General features: G+C 45.0%; 1 protein-coding gene across 3 annotated transcripts in view; it reads right to left on the reverse strand.

The window, feature by feature from the left end:
• Positions 1 to 3,246: 3,246 nt before the first annotated feature.
• The window catches only part of LOC308378345 (uncharacterized protein), a 92,687-nt gene continuing 79,533 nt past the window's right edge, over positions 3,247 to 16,400 (reverse strand). Inside the window, exons 10-18 of one of the 3 annotated variants that reach the window (XM_080855220.1) lie at positions 14,678 to 14,906; positions 14,341 to 14,388; positions 12,642 to 12,922; positions 10,718 to 10,768; positions 8,535 to 8,627; positions 7,358 to 7,439; positions 6,940 to 7,046; positions 4,107 to 4,290; positions 3,247 to 3,421 (exon numbers count right to left, since the gene is read on the reverse strand). In XM_080855220.1, the coding sequence (XP_080711346.1) occupies positions 3,417 to 3,421; positions 4,107 to 4,290; positions 6,940 to 7,046; positions 7,358 to 7,439; positions 8,535 to 8,627; positions 10,718 to 10,768; positions 12,642 to 12,922; positions 14,341 to 14,388; positions 14,678 to 14,906 (1,080 nt within the window). In that variant the 3' untranslated portion in view covers positions 3,247 to 3,416. The other 2 variants (XM_080855219.1, XM_080855221.1) reach the window with 2 other exon arrangements.

The following is a 16,400-nucleotide window of genomic DNA, read 5'->3' on the forward strand; positions in this document are numbered from 1 at the left end:
TCACATTAGCTATGACAATGCAAAAAACTCCCTAAATATCAAAAGGGTACTTGGATTGCAAAAATGTTACTTCTTTTTAACCGTCAATGTGTTTTTCATTGATAGGATATAATTGCTTTTGTTTATATTTCTAATATTTCATTATGCACTGCATGGCATGTGTATCTGATCAAGGTAATTGGTAAACAGCATAATGTTTATATATTCATATACAAATGTGATTACAGAGGCAGGACTGCAAGCCTAAAACATAATTAATGGCGAGGTTAGCGTGTGAGTGGTAACTGTAGTGGATGTTAAAACACAAGTCTGAGAAGTGATGCCAGAAACCACCGGTAAATGGCTGTCGTGATCACCAGCGCTCAGTCACTGGGAGGCAGAGAGCAGTTTACTGAAAGACCCTCTCTTCCAGCAGCTGCAGACCGCCGACAGACACTAACCCCCTCCCCTGCCCTGCCACACCTGACTGAGGGGCAAACCTGGGGCGAGCCACTCCAGGATCAACCAAACTGGGCCTGTCTCGCTTCAAATAAAATCATTCCAGAATCATTATTTTGTAGGAAAATGTATAACGAAAATAACAATTAAGCTTGGGAATATTTGTTTCGGCACAATCAATCATTAATGCACTTTTGTGCACAATTTTCTGTATTAGTATTGCTATGTCTTCGTTACAACAACAAACAAAGGAAGGTTCTTCAGGGCACCCTGTCAAATCAAATAAATAGCTCAAAGCGGTCGGAGGCCAGTTCTACAGACTATCCTTGCATTGGAAATCATTCAAATCACAAGTCTGGGGCATTTCAACACCTCATCAGAGAAAAAGTGGATCTCATCTGATACCTTCACTCACAACTGTCCATAACATCGCCAAGCCTTGAGGTGCTAAACAGAGTACTTCAAACAGCTCAGCCTATCTGTCAGGTTTTTGGTCAGGATATCAGGTAGTGTATACGAGTCCATGACATTCCTTTCAAAATACGTCTCTTTTTTGTCCTTGTTTCTGGTTACTTCTCGATATTCCTCTATATTACTTTCAAATATAAAGACAAATATGAAAAAAGTTCTCGTTGTGGGTCTTGTCCTATGCCTGGCTATGAGAGAAACTTAAGAAGCGCACAATCCTGCAAAACTGAGTTCATCTTCCGCACAGTCCTTACCAGCTTCCCATAAGTAAGAGTAGAGCGACCATCAACATTCAGAAAAGCCTGTAGCCTAAGCCACAAACGCAAGTCATAATGTAAATACCGTATAGAAGCATGTACGTCTAGGCTTACAGGGAAAGAAAACAGCACAATATCTTTCAACGCACAACGAAGGCTATTCAGAGGCAACTGTAAGAAAAAAAGTTGTAACTAGAGGAATAAGCCACATCTAATAGTCTGCTCACAAAGTCCCCATGAAACACCAATGTCCTTTTCCAACATTTGTCCACAAACCGTGCCAAAATAACACAACACTTCTCTGAAAAAGGACACCTGTGACAGGATAGCTAGCACGGCTAGTCACGAGAACACTTTTAGAACGACTCTCCTGAAGCACTAAATCTACATCGGTTGACTAAGTATTTTTCAGTTTTGAAGGATAACATTCTGTTCGTCTACTCATCTCTCCCTCGAAAGGACCCGCAGTGTTCTTGATGTGGGTCCATGTTCCTTGTGGGATTTCAGGTAAGGAGAGAGAGAGAAGGAGGCACATACTGAACACTAGCTCTCCAACATCCCTCTGACCACCAGACGCAGACACTTCCTCATACCATAACTACAACTTCCATGGGCCTGACTATTCAAACAGGTCAGACCAGAGCACCAGTCCAATCCAACGCTAAGCCATCAACCATTTAAATAAGCCATTAAACCTGCTAACCGTTTCAGTATTTGAATCAGAAGCCTTACGACAGGCTTACTGCTCCATGACTTGACCCTGTGTCCTTGTCTTGTCGGCATGGTACCTCAGCCTTCGGGTTTCCTAACAGAACAGATTCTGCTTGGATATGAAACAGATTCACCGCAGTCTGGGTTCACTCTGAGATGGGCTAGTTTAAAAACGTGTGCGTGTAATTGCGAGGATTTATGCATCCTGTAGGCAAACACTGTATTGCTTCAAGAGATGAGGAAAATCAAGAGCTGAGAAAGAGACAGAGAGAGAGAGAGAGAGAAAGAGAGAAATAAAATACAGAACTGAAGCTGAAGACTACTGAAAGAAAAGAAAAGAAGCCAGAAAAATCCTCAGAAGAAACAAGTCCAAAGAACAGAAACTAACATAACGACAAAGTTCAGTATTACAATTATCACTCAAACACACCATCACGAAACACAGTTTTAAAGAGATTTAAAGAGCCTAACCGCTAAAAGAGACTATATATTGTGAATGTGAGCGCTCTCATACTGAACAGGTAGGACACAGGGTTTCCACAAGAGGGAGAAGTACAGTGTGTGAGAAGAGAAGGGAAGCACATCAGCCTGGAAACTCACAATGTAAGGACGCTTAATACTAGGCCAGCACCTCTATACGGCATGTGGTGTGAATATATGATAGTGTTAAATGAGTCAGTGTTGAACAGGACACAGGATTCACAATTCACTGTTTTTTTTTGTCTGTTTCAAATCACGACAGCCAGAGGGATATACTGCATATACCAGATGCTAAACTGTAAATAAGACTGAAGTGTTGCTCTGCTCTGCGAGTAAATATGAGCAAGATGGAGAGGAGAGGAAAGGAGAGTGGGAGGAAGATGAACATGAGGAAGATGATGCCATAGTTGAGTACACTGTGAGCACTGATGCATGGAGAGAGTCTGAGGAGGGAGAACACAGGGTCCTGCAAATGTCACCCAGCAGGGAAAAATAACCAAACAACAAACAAACAGACAAACCATCCCCGGAACCGAGAGGTCCCGCTGCTAAAACCCTCCCACACAAGGAGCCCAAACACAAAGTTGTCTAGTAGAACCGGAGAGTTACAGGCAAGCATAGTGAAACTCCAGGAAGCCTTGAAACCAACCCCTCGCCCCCCTTCATCATAAAACCCTTGCCCTGCCCGAAGCTCAGTATATACAGCCAAATACCAACTCAGCCAATGAGGGTGAACCAGGAAGGAGCACGGGGTCAGAAGACACTAACAGCATGAAGTGAGAGTAGACATGGGAGAGGGCTGGGGGGGGGGGGGGTCATGTCCTGTGGTGTTCAGCGAGCTCGCCCCCATTGCCCTGGTAACCCCCCTGAGGGGGGTTGAAGGGGTGGGGGTCTAGGGAAGGGGCGGTGGACGTCAGGGAGTAGTGGAGCGAGACGCTGCGGGGTGAGTGGTGGTGGGGGGGTCGGTGGGCAGGGCTGTCACCCAGGGCTGGCCAGGATATGATGTCGGCGCCGTGGTCCGTGCGAGAGCGCGCATTCTCGCGGAAGTTGAGCTTGAAAGACTCAATCTGCATCGGAAGGTGTGAAAAACAGAGAGACAGAGAGAGAAGAAAGACAGAGAGAAAGGGGGAAGGGGGTAGGACAGAAAAAAAGACAGGTCGGGGAAGTTGGTGTTGAGGGGAGGGGTTGAAATGAAAGGGTGGAAGGATAGCAAAAAGCAGAATTAAATGCCTGAAAAATAAGAAGAGGTCACAAACGATTCGGTGGTCAGGGAAACACAACGTCAGTCACAACAAACATCTAAATGCAAACTTAGTACAACACAGGGCACAGAACAACAGGTAAAGGATGAGAAGCACAAACACAGCTAACAGCAATAACCTTGTGAAACAGCACAGATGCTGTTTGCAGTACATATGAAAGAACACTGATACATATTTATACTCACCATCAGGATAATGACTTTATCAACTCAGCTTCAAACATGCCCCTTTTCAAAGCTTTTCTCTGACAGCCTGAGCTACCCTAGGCCGTTAAAGCTTCCCTATCCTTCTACAAGCTGTTAGGAATCTATGCAGTCTGTACTGAGAACACTTGTTGTCATGATCTTAGGGCGCCTAGTCTTGACCAATGGCTTGATGTCGTTGTGGTTATTCTGATTCATGATCTTAAACGGCAGACCAATTAGAAGAGAGAGTCCAGAGTGATGCCTCATCGTTTGCTTCTCACTGGGGCGTCCAAACACACACTTACTTGTTTCGGGGATGCGCGAGTCCAGGCCCTGCTGGGGGTCCCGGAGCCCCTCGCTCCCACTGGGAGGGCCTTCCTTCAGCAGCCCATTCTCCTGGGCCTGGGCAGGGCTGGCCATCGGCAGCTCAGCCTGGCCACCACTAGGGGGAGCCCCTGTGCCCTCGGCTGCCTCCTCGGCCCCCTCAGCCTAGAAACACACAGGAGCCAGCCAGTCAAAACAGTGGGATGGGCATGGGATGGAGCGATAGCGTGTGTGTGTGTGTGTGTTTGTATGTATGTCTTTTTGTGTGTGTGTGTGTGTTTATGTATGTGTGGCTGTGTGTGTGCACGCGTGTGTGTTTATGTATGTGTGTCTGAGTGTGTCGCATGTGTTTATGTGTGTGTGTGTGTGTGTCTGTGTGTTTGTGTGTGTGTGTGTGTGTGTGTGTGTGTGTGTGTGTGTGTGTGTGGACTGGATGAGGACCAACACAACAGCAAACTCAAAACCAACATAAATGGTGTCATGAATGGGAATGTGGTCCACCACAGAAGCAGAGCCCCCAAACAGAACCAGCATGTTGTGGCCCGTTGTATGTCTTACGTTCTGATGACTCTTTGTAAAATTTCCAGTGAAATTTTACATACAATGTGAATGAACTGTTGAAGCAGAGCAAAAAAGCTAAATTCAAATGTCTAACACTTCAGCACTAAACTGTATTAATTATTAATTAAAAAGTGTGTAATGAAGTTTAATATCGGTCATGTAATCCTTCTCCCTCTCCTGAACTCTCTACATTTCCTGCCCAACTACTACTTTCAAATATCCGAAACACTCTCTACCAGCTAAAGCATGATGCTAGTGTCACAATACAGCTTTTGCTAAACTGGGTCTGATATAAGTTTGGGTGTTTTTACATATATCGAATTGTGTACAGGAGAGAAAAGTTTTTTTTTAAATACATCAGGCTTGCACATCACTGAATTGCATTGCAAATTGATCATGTTAATTGATATTTTTTTCAACAAAGACTATGTGGAGGAGCTCCTCGTGTGGTGAGTGGTTTCCTCCTTGAAAACAAGAATGTGAAGGCAAACACAACCAACATTAGAGACAGAAGCAAATGAAAGCTGATGAGGGCCACTGACAGTTGATGGCACTTAACTTGAACGGCACCACGCAGCACTTGACATACCGATTCTCGGAGAATGCCTCGGGCTGGAGATATGGCATCGTCCATGACAGGCATGTGCCGTTGACATGTTAATTTACGATGAAGCGTTCAAGTGAAGTGCTACCAATATGTCCCACACTAAAAAGCAGTAGCAGCTGTGTTTTTGTGCAGATGTTTTGTGCATATGTTGGATCCCAGTCATTTTAGAGCTGCTGACACAAACTAATGCTAGGATACTTTATGTTTGCGTTTCACTATTTATGTTTTTATGTGTGTGTAACAGTGCATGTCAACCACCAGAGTAGTTTCTCTGACGAGCACAAATCCAGTCCAAAACTTTACTCATAAAATGTAATGCACGCTTCCTCTTTTGACAGAGCATCCTCATAAATACCCTGTGTCATTTGCTTTACAACCTTTAATTGATGAGTAAAAGTTTACAGCCTTGTCAAATTTCAGGGCTGTATTCCTTGTGAATATTCTAGCTTGAGATGCCTTAGTGTCTAAGGCCAAAACTGCCTAAAATGGCGGGCTTTGCTTGCAGAAGCCCGCATGTACAGCTAAGGCCTGAGCTGCCAAACACAGATCGCTTGTTTGCATCTAAGGTCTATGTGCAAATGATATGGGTGTGTGCACTTTTTCATGACGCAGCCATGGAGACAGTGGTCTTGGGACAGATGAGCTCGCATAGGCTGAGGGGTCAGGTGACATCACAATGAGCTGCCTGGCCACTGTAGAATGTTCACAGCAGGGTCCCCAATCAGAGACTGGCAGGTAGAGGACAGGGTCACATGGGATACCAGGACACATCAATGGAGAGCCTCCCTGTCCTTATTTCTCTGCTTTTCATAGGGGCAGCCATTTTCTCTCCACCAAATAGTTTAGCAGTACATAACACATTATCTATGTATCAAAACATTTGCTTTTGTTCTAAACTAAAACAAGTGTGGACCACAGTGTCTTTCTACCTCTCCATAACACCACACAATTTGGGTTGCACCTGCCAGTTGACAGACAGGGTCAATTCTCACACTTAATCATACAGAGACAAACACAGTTGCTTTGCACATGTTGAGAGCTATGAAATAAGTGAAGAAACAAACAATGTGAGCAGAGTAAAGAAAAACAAAATGATCTGACATCTTTAATATACAAAACCAATGCTTGTACTATCTCGATAGAATATTTTATATATGCTGTCCCTATATTATTATATATTTCCATGTTCCATGTATCGAGTTATAATTTTCATGAATAATTTTGGTTCTTGCATAGTTCTTTTGTTAAGGATTCATAAGCTCAATTTACCACCACAAAACAGGGAACAAATCTGCTTGAATCTTATAGACTCACACACACATTAACAGTGCATACAAAATGTGTGTGTGACAGACTGAACAGCTTAGAAAAAAAGGCAACCAGCAGTTTTCTTTGTCTTCATGAAAAATCCTATGTCCGTGAAAGGTGTGTGTGCTTTTAATTATACTGACTGTTGAATTGCTGTCAATAGAGGGCCCTCTTGTGGTGGTCACTTGTACTGCAAAAGACTCATCAGAAGAACTTACTAAAAACAATAGTCCCCCCAAGGAACCAGGATGGTACTGAGTTTTTCAGAGACTACTTTATAGTTTCAATAGCGTTGGAGGCGAGGTATGCAGTAATCAGGTCTTCTGCTGTTGCCTCACCTTAATGTTGCCACCACCAGGTTCGTGCTTGACATTTTCCATGGAGCCCACTTTAGGCTGGCCCTTGATGGACATCTTGTGAGACTCAATCTTCACATCTCCGCCTCCTAAAACACAGAGGTGGTCATTCCCTGCCCTCAATATGAGCAAAACCACACAAACAGTCATGGTAACATGCGTTATACTTAGTAGGGATAGGCGCGCTTTACTTAAAAAAAATATAAATGCGTTTTCGGGTGTAAAAGAATGTTAACTATTAGTAGAATAAAAACCGCACTCTCAAGCTTTTCTCCTTAATAATAAGACCAGTTTATTTCGCACAGACGCGTTTCGGCCTTAAGCCATCGTCAGTGTGTGAACATGCTTTATACAACACACCACCCATACACACACAAATCGAACAAACATGGCTTCTCACCTGGCTTGTGTTTCATGTTGGCCTTGGAACCACATTTTGAGGTCACCTTACTCAAATCAACTTTCTTAGTCAGGATGCTGACCTGCAAACGCGCACATGTACATATGAATAAAGACCTGTTTATGGAAGAGGAGTCTGGAACATGCACAGGCTGCCTTCATAATAAACCACATCATATGGTACATCTAATACATCCACATGCATACACGCAGATTGACAGACACAGACACACACAAACACAGACACACACACCCACAAACACACTCACTCACTCACTCAGTCACACACACAAACTCACTCACTCAATCACAAACACAAACACACACACACACAGACTTAGTAACACAGACACACGCACACACACACACACACACACACACACACACACACACACACACACACACACACTCACATTCATTTACTCACTCACTCAGTCATACACAATCACACAGACAGAAAGACACGCATGCACGCACACACACACACACACACACACACACACACAGACAGACAGAGACACAGACAGACAGACACAAACACACACTATTGAAGTGGACTCAAGGAAAGGGAGTGTTTCCAAGAGTATGTGCCTTCAGCAGTGTGTTTACACAGAGTTGAGATAAATGAGGATGACAGAGAGAGAGGTGCTTTGCTTTTAGAGAGAAAGGTCAAAAGGCAGAGACAGAGAGCGTCTCAGGCAGTTGGAAGGATCTGTTGAACTCGTTGGAGATGCACACATTCAACCGTGTGAAGAACCAAACCAAGAGTTACTGAATCACGTTCATCCGCTGAGCCCTTCCAATCTATGCACCGCTCCTGCAACTGGCCACTGAGAGCCACCATAACGGCTCTAACGTGCATTAGCCAGGACACCACCTGGCAACTGAGAGCCACCATAACGGCTCTAATGTGCATTAGCCAGGACACCACCTGGCAACTGAGAGCCACCATAACGGCTCTAACGTGCATTAGCCAGGACACCACCTGGCAACTGAGAGCCACCATAACGGCTCTAACGTGCATTAGCCAGGACACCAACTGTGTCTCCTCTGCAAATGAAAACTGATGGGAGCCACAAAATGATGCGACACGGTGCGGAGCCTAGCAACCAAGTGGTCTCCATAGCGACAGCTCGATGGGCAGCATGCATTCTGGGTGGTTTTGGCACGGTACTTACGTTCCCTCCCCCAGGGACATGCTTGATATTGTCCTTGGAGCCCAAGCGAGAGGTGACGTGGCTGTAGTCCACCTTTTTGGAGACTATCTGAACCTACAACACAGCACCATGGCAACGGGGAGAAGGGGCAGCACGAGGAGGGGAGGGGGGAGGAGGTCAGAGGTCAGGGGTCACCAGGTTAGGTGGGGGTGGGGGGTGGGGGGTGGAGAGAGGTAAGACAGAGAGCAGAAGCATCTACAGGCTCTACTTTCCTAGGCAACTCACACTGCAGCACATTCAAGCCATTCAACCAACACTATTAGTACAATAGTACAACTATTAGTGGATTTAGACTTAGACACCACATCTATGTAGATCAGACAGATTGAGGTTAACTCTAATATCGTACACATACACTACTTATACCTACAGTACTAATGTACTTTAAGTTGAGTAAAGATTGGTGAATGTTGTTGTATGAGTATGTCCACCCCTAGTTTACCCCTAAGCTGAAGCTCAATGCATATGTATATGATCTATAAATGTTTAGCATCACTATTAACATGTACATTTTAAAAGTTGTTTAAAATATAATTTTCTCCTTAAAAATTGAACTTAATATTTTCTTTTTTCATATGGACAAACTCACAACATAGCACTCAACGTGACTTCACTTCAAGAACAATGTAAAACTCATCATTAGTACCCAAGACTAACCCCCATATAAGCATACAGTAAACATCCATTAAACAGACAGTGTCATTAGTCATTAGTAATCACATGTTTACATAGTTAAACTGAGGTTAACTAACAACCACTCTCAACAAGCTATTAATCACGCACACACACACACACACACACAGGTGCGCATAGACATAAAGCAGTGTTAGCCTACAGGTTGACAAGCCAGGAGACAGCCATCAGCCATTGTGTGGTTATTTTGTGGTTTGGAGAGTAATTAGGGTGACTGAAGGCAGAAGCTCTCTGTTGACAGACCTGAGAGCTCGACACAAAAACTCCCTCTTGTGGCCATGGGCTACATTGCAGGATCACAGCATCTCACCCACTGCTATGTATTCCCACATATCGTTGAGCCCACTCTGAATGTCATTCAAGATGAGTGAGAAAAACTTCTAATTTTAGCTACGCATTTGACAAGCAAGCCAATAAGGCTACTATAAGGCTTTACGTTGACTATAATTCGCATTTTTGGGGATAAGATAAGAAAACACAACACCACAATATGCTGCACTGATGGCTGTTCTGGTCAATCTGCCCAGACTACGGCTGATCCTGGAACAGTCCTGGGCTGGATCTAGGCATGGTCTTCACCACCAGAACTGAGCCGAGTCTGCTCCAGGATCAGCTGGTAACTGGGTCTGCATCTACGTCTCATAAAGGTTTGGAGATTAGCGCTGGCAAATACCCAGATTACTCTACAGTTCTGGTGAGTACGTTTCCATTCCAAAAGTGGTCACCATGCCTTTTGGTAAGGGCAGCAAACGTGATTGGCCAGGTGGAACAACCACCAAAACAGGCAGAGAAGCTCTAAGAGATACTTTCTTGTTGACACTGATAAATTCATGAAGTCGCTTAGCGTCATATTTGGCAACAGCAAGGGTCAAATAAACTGCAGGAAGCTCGTCATGCTAAAGACCGCTATACTGGAGTCATGCATCAGAGCATAAAAGGATGCATTAAGAAATTCTCAAGTCCATCTTCACACTGTGTATCCATCCATGGGTCTTTATGAATGTACTGTGTGCAGGTGTGTGTGTGTGTGTGTGTGTGTGTGTGTGTGTGTGTGTGTGTTTGTTTATGTTTGTATGAGAATGTATGACAGCATTTTTGGAGTTTAAGCCATGGACTTAAGTAGTGGTCTTGAATGATGTGAAAAATATGTCTGGGACAAATAGGAAACACTGAGAGAGAGAGAGAGATCAGGACGAGATGAAGTGAAGAGAAAGCTGTCAACAATAAACAAAGAGGACAGTTCAAGAAAGACACAGAGAGACAGAGACAATGAGTGCAATAACTTGAAATACAGGGACAGAGAGAGAGAGAGAGGGATAGAGAGATGAGGAGATAGGGAGATAGAGAGAGAGAGATAGAGAGAGAGAGAGAGAGAGAGAGAGATAGAGGCACAGGCACAGGAAGGTTGAGGAGAGAGCAGAGAGTGGGTGAATGTAATGGGATGAACTCACTTTGCCCTGGCTTGTATCTTTGGAGTCGGTCTTGCTGAGAGATGCTGACACCTGGAGAGACATCACCCCCCCCACCAAGGTTATTACAGCACACGGTGCGGTGCAGCTGGGAGAGGGGAGTGGGGTGGGGTGGGGGGGTCTAGGGTGGCACTAGAGGTCAATTCACTATCATACTTTTGTGTGTGTGTGAATGCCTCGAGGGGGAGGGGTGTAATGTGTGATGATCTTCTTAGCCATACTTGTACGGGACATTCTATCAAGAAGTTGACAGGGTTAAAACAGGGCCCTCAATGAGATTTTAGGTTGCAATGACATGCCAAAGGCTTTGGAGGAAGAATTACAACTTGGTCAGAAGGACTCAGAAGGGCCAATGTGGTTGAACCTTCATGATTCTGAATCAACTTACAAACCCTGATCCTCCACATGTGCTAACTGTTAGCCCATATTTTCATTTTACTGCTAGTTTACATGTTCATTTAACGGCTAGTACATGTTCATTTAACTGCTAGTCTATATGTTCATTTAACGACTAGTACATGTTCATTTTACGGCTAGTCAATATGTTTATTTAATGGCTAGTCAATATGTTAATTTAATGGCTGGAACACATGTCCATTTAATTGCGAATTTTCATTTAACGTTTAGTCGATATGTTCATTTAACGTCTAGTTCGCATGTTCATTTAACGTCTAGTCTATATGTTCATTTAACGTCTAGTCATTATGTTCATTTAACGTCTAGTCCATATGTTTATTTAACGTCTAGTTCATATGTTCATTTCACATCTAGTCTATATGTTCATTTAACGTCTAGTCCATATGTTCATTTAATGGCTAGTCTATATGTTAATTTAACGTCTAGAACACATGCTCATTTAACAGCAAGCACATGAATTAATTTTATCTTGTTCATTTGTTTGTGTTCATCTTTATCGTCCCTCTCTCATGATGGCTCCAGCAAGCCATGTTAGCAGCCATGTTAGACAGATACACACACATACAAACACACACGCATGTGTGTGCTAGACTCACAGAGAAGACCTTAGCCAGGAGAAACAGAGTGTGAAGTGGGGAGTGAGGAGGAGATGGACAGAATGAGAGACGAACGATGAACATAAGGGAACGAGTGCAGTGAGAAAGAGTTGGAAAAAAAGACATGCAGTGATCTAGGTAAAGACTGACAGGCATTCCTTCATTAATTGAATTCAGCATTCCAGGGTGCTTTTCCTCTGCTGTTGGAAAGGTATTAAGAGAAGCCAGGGAAGCTGAAGTGTTCAGTCGAGAGAGGAGAGCCACGTGTCAGTGATCAGGATCAGCTGACTAGGAGAAAACACCCGGGACAGGAGCAGGAAGAGTCAGTAGGAAAGCATCCACGGCTTCATGCAACTAACATCATACTACACAAACACTGCCATTCACAGGGGCTGCAAAGAGCTCATCAGGAGGACAACGCAGGTCACAAGCTCACGATAGCGCACTAGCCTATGGATTAACCATTAAAAGTGTGCAGTATTGACATGATTGAAGCTATTTAAAAATAGAAGACTTAGTTGTAGTGAGTGTCTAGATACTGTCCACCAGCGGCAATATTTTTAATTTAGTCATGTCGTCATTGTCATGATTCAGCTTCACTTCCTTACATAAATTCTACATGTTTAAGCATATTCAGCTAATTTACTGCTAGGTGTCCCTTACTGTCTAAAGCAGGACACAAAGTCATGTCGTCACTGTCAATTTAATCCAGTAGTTACCTGCAGAAGGCTAGACAACACCGCTGTCAATGTTGAGAGGGTTAGAAAGGTTAAAGGATAAAAAGACTTCCTGTAGTCTTCCCTTCTACTTCCTTGGCAGCTAAACATCTACTTTAAGGGAGCAAGGGTGTAAGTGTGTGGGACAGGACGATAGCTACGTGTTTATGATCTTACCCTTCCACCCCCTGGCTGGTGCTTCAAGTTATCCGTGGAGCCGACCTTGGAGCGGGCGCTGCGGATGTCGGCCGTAGCGGGGCGGGTTTTGGCCGCGGCGCTGGCGGTCGACGTGGTGGCGCTGCTGGGGCGGGGGGCGCGGGGCACGGGGGGCTTCCTCTCAGGCACCGAAGTGGAGGGGCCACTGGGTGTGGCGGTGGAGGGCCTGGTGGTGGTGGGGCGAGGGCGAGCCGCTGCCCCAATGCTGGTGCTTGTCGAAGGCCGTGAAGTAGGCTTGGTGTCTGGAGACGGAAGAGTGTTTGAGGTGAGAACAAGGGTTTGCGAGCGTGTGTGTGTGTGCGTGTGTGTGTCTGTGTGTGTGGTGAGAAAGAGGGAGAGAGAGAGCATATGTGTATGTGTGTGTATGTGTGAGCATATGTGTATGTGTGTGTATGTGTGTGTGTGTGTGTGTGTGTGTCTGGTGAGAAAAAGAGAGAGAGAGCATATGTGTATGTGTGTGTATGTGTGAGCATATGTGTATGTGTGTGTATGTGTGTGTGTGTGTGTGTGTGTGTGTGTGTGTGTGTGAGAAAGAGTGGGAGTGGGAATGAGACAGTCAAAACCTGAATGAAATGGCACCATCCTTATCTAAGCCGAGAGTAAACAGAACCCCAAACAATCACTCTAGAGCCCCAGCACTCATTAGTCTGAGAGGGGAAGTGTCTACGGCTGGAAGGCACAAAGGTCTCCCATCAGCCATGAAATTACCTCTGATCAAAGCCATCTTCTGCCAAACAACTCCACAACAACAACAACAACAACAACACAAAACTAAAGCTCTCTTTGATGCTTTCCCCAAAATATTTATCAGAAAATACACAATCAGGAAACTGGCAATACAAAAACAAGCAAAAAAAGTTTGCCGCGCAAGAACTAAAGCTAATTTAACAACTTGGCTAATTTAATACTATGCGCAACACCCTAAGTGCAAACACGGGTAGGTCAGGGCAATGCTCCCACACGCCACCCAATGGCTTTCGTTCATGCCCTCAGACTTCTCATCACATTTATGCTATACATGTTTTTATTTCAAGCTGTCGTCTACACCAGGCTCAGATGAATGCTCCTATTCTTCAGGTCCTGAGTCTATCCTGTCACGGATGCCTTAGCTGGATCACTGGAGTAATGTTGTCGCTGACGTCTCAGAATCAGATCATTCAGCAACATTCTCTCTCAGTCGTTTAACAGCAAAATCCCTCCAGGGAGATGAAATCTGGTCCGTGGTCATGGGAAGGCGGAAGGATTTAAGGCTGGCATTGCTGCTGGTTTTTAACCAGCGTGGGCGACAGCAGAGGCCTCAGTGTCATGTGTTGAGTAGCCTGACTCAGAGCTCACAGAGGAGGATTATCCCTCTCAGGACAGGACAGAACAGGCCTGCTGCTCCTCCTGCTCTCCCCTCATCTCTAACACACTTCCTCATCCAGCGCTAGTCAGAGGCAAATGGCTTACTCCGCATTCTGGAATCAGAAATATTACCGCATTAACCTTTCACTGGCAGTCCTGGGACTGGACTGGAAACATCAGACAGTCCAGGGACAAATGGCTGATGGGGGCTTAAAGAGGGTTTTGGGGAATTGTTGTGTGTGTGTGTGTGTATGGCGTAAACACTGAAGGTAGATGAGTGAAATGAACACAGAGGGGAGGGGGACTGCCTCACTACCTGAGGTCTTCTTCTTCTCCTCTCCAGGTTTGCTCTCAGCCTTCGCTACTGAAGAGAGGAAGAGAGAAATTAAGATATGAGGGGTTTCATGTTTATGATGTACAGGGTAAGACACATTTATATGTTCCTGATCTAGTTGAATTCAGAAGTGTGGATTGTGACTTAATAAAACAGTGCCCTAGATTAAGTACCTAAATCAACTCGTCTCTTCTGTCTGATGTGTGTGGGGACATGAATGTTTATGAATAAAGTGTCATGACATGAATCCATGAATGTCTTCTGGAAGTCTGTCTTCATCACACCGTGTACGGACACAGACTGTAGGTTTGAAGCTTACCCATGGAGCGTCGTGCTGTCGGAGCGCTTGCTGTGGTGCGGGCTGAGAGTGATGTGCGGGTTGCCGTGGTAGTTTTGCTGGTTGCCGCGGCAGTGGTGGTGCCGTTTTTAGTGGCAGTGGTGGTGCCATTTTTAGTGGCTGTGGAGCGGGCCGCGGGGGTGGCTGTGGAGCGGGCCGCGGGGGTGGCAGTACTCGCCTTTGGCACCAGGGGGCGCTTTTCTGTGGGTACCTGGTTGGGGAGGATAGGGTTGGGGGGGGGTCAAAAGAAGATGGTGTGACTAAGTGACACAAAACTAAGTGGAGAGAAGAGACACTGGATGAAGACAGGAGATGATAAGGATGTTGTGAGTTGGACATGTTAAGGGATTCCCATCATCCCTGAGGACAGTAGACCCTGGTTCTGATCGCGCTCAGATCTGGCCTTGATCCGGAACAGTCCGAGCAAATCACCCACCACCAAGGATTCCATCACAAGGGCTGAGTGGTTTTGTAAGTCTTCAAATGACATACTGAACTTTGTCCTTTCATTGGCTTACATACATCCAATTCTCTGAACAAGCAATTCTAAAGCTTACAGTTGAAAATGACTGTGTCAGTGAAAGAGGAATCAGAGAAACTAGTGCATTTTTTACTGCACTACCACATGCTTCCACTAGATGGTGGTAACAGCTCAGTTATGCTTAGGTCAGATCATTCTCATTAAATGGGTTAGTTTGTTCATTAACAGATGAAGTTTTAAGTATTTTTTCTAAGAAGGTTATGGTTACAGCTGAGTTTAGGTTTACAGTTTGCCAGTGAATCTAATTTTCCTATAAAAATGAAAAGAAAAAGAGGTAATTTTGATAACGAAACTGGAGGGATAAAACAGCAAAATGTAATTCTTTCTGGTCCTTCAAAGGTATAGCTCTCCCTGCTTCACAAGTGCATGAAACTAAGTGGCGTTTTTAATTCTTTCCTTTATGAGAAGGTTGCCCCTGGCTACAGGGTGGTGTTGCCATGGAGCTGTAATGTGAGAGAGGCGTGAGGCGTAAGGGAGACTAGAAACCTATATTCTGTTGGCGCTGGCTTTTCTCTTTCTGTCCCTCTCTCTCTCTCTCTCTCTCTCTCTCTCTCTCTCTCTCTCTCTCTCTCTCTCTCTCCTGTGCTCCTGTCACCAGTGACATCGTCTTAGCCTCTGAAACAGACTTCATCAGACCTCCTTAAACTCACTCCAGATAAATAGAAAGAAGAGATCATAGAGAGCTGAGACCCCACATCAGACATGGTGGCTGATGGGACAGAGGAGGGCAACCCTCAGGCAAGGCTGCGAATTTGGGAAGTCTCCTGTTAGCCGGTGATGAATGAGGTCAGGCCTCACATCCCTCCAGATTCCTCCACCCATGTCTGTTCATGCCCTCTCCTTTCTCTTTTCTCTCTCCTTTCTCTTATCTTTCTCTTCCCACTTTCCTCTCTCTGAGGCAGTTTTTAACTGTCTCTCCCCTCTCGAAGACTAAACTGTTTCTCTCTCTCTTTCTCTCCCCTCTCCGAGGTAGCTTTCAACTGTCTCTCTTTTTCTCCACTCTCTAAGGTAGCTATAAACTGTCTCTCTCTCTCTCTCTCTTTCTCTCCACTCTCCTCTCTCTGAGGTAGCTTTAAACGGGCGCTCTCTTTCCAATCTCCTCCCTCTGAGGCAACTTTCAACTGTCTCTCTCTCCACTCTCCTCTCTCTGAGGTAGCTTTAAAC

This window comes from Sprattus sprattus (assembly GCF_963457725.1).
Source record: "Sprattus sprattus genome assembly, chromosome: 17".
Classification (NCBI taxonomy): domain Eukaryota; kingdom Metazoa; phylum Chordata; class Actinopteri; order Clupeiformes; family Clupeidae; genus Sprattus; species Sprattus sprattus.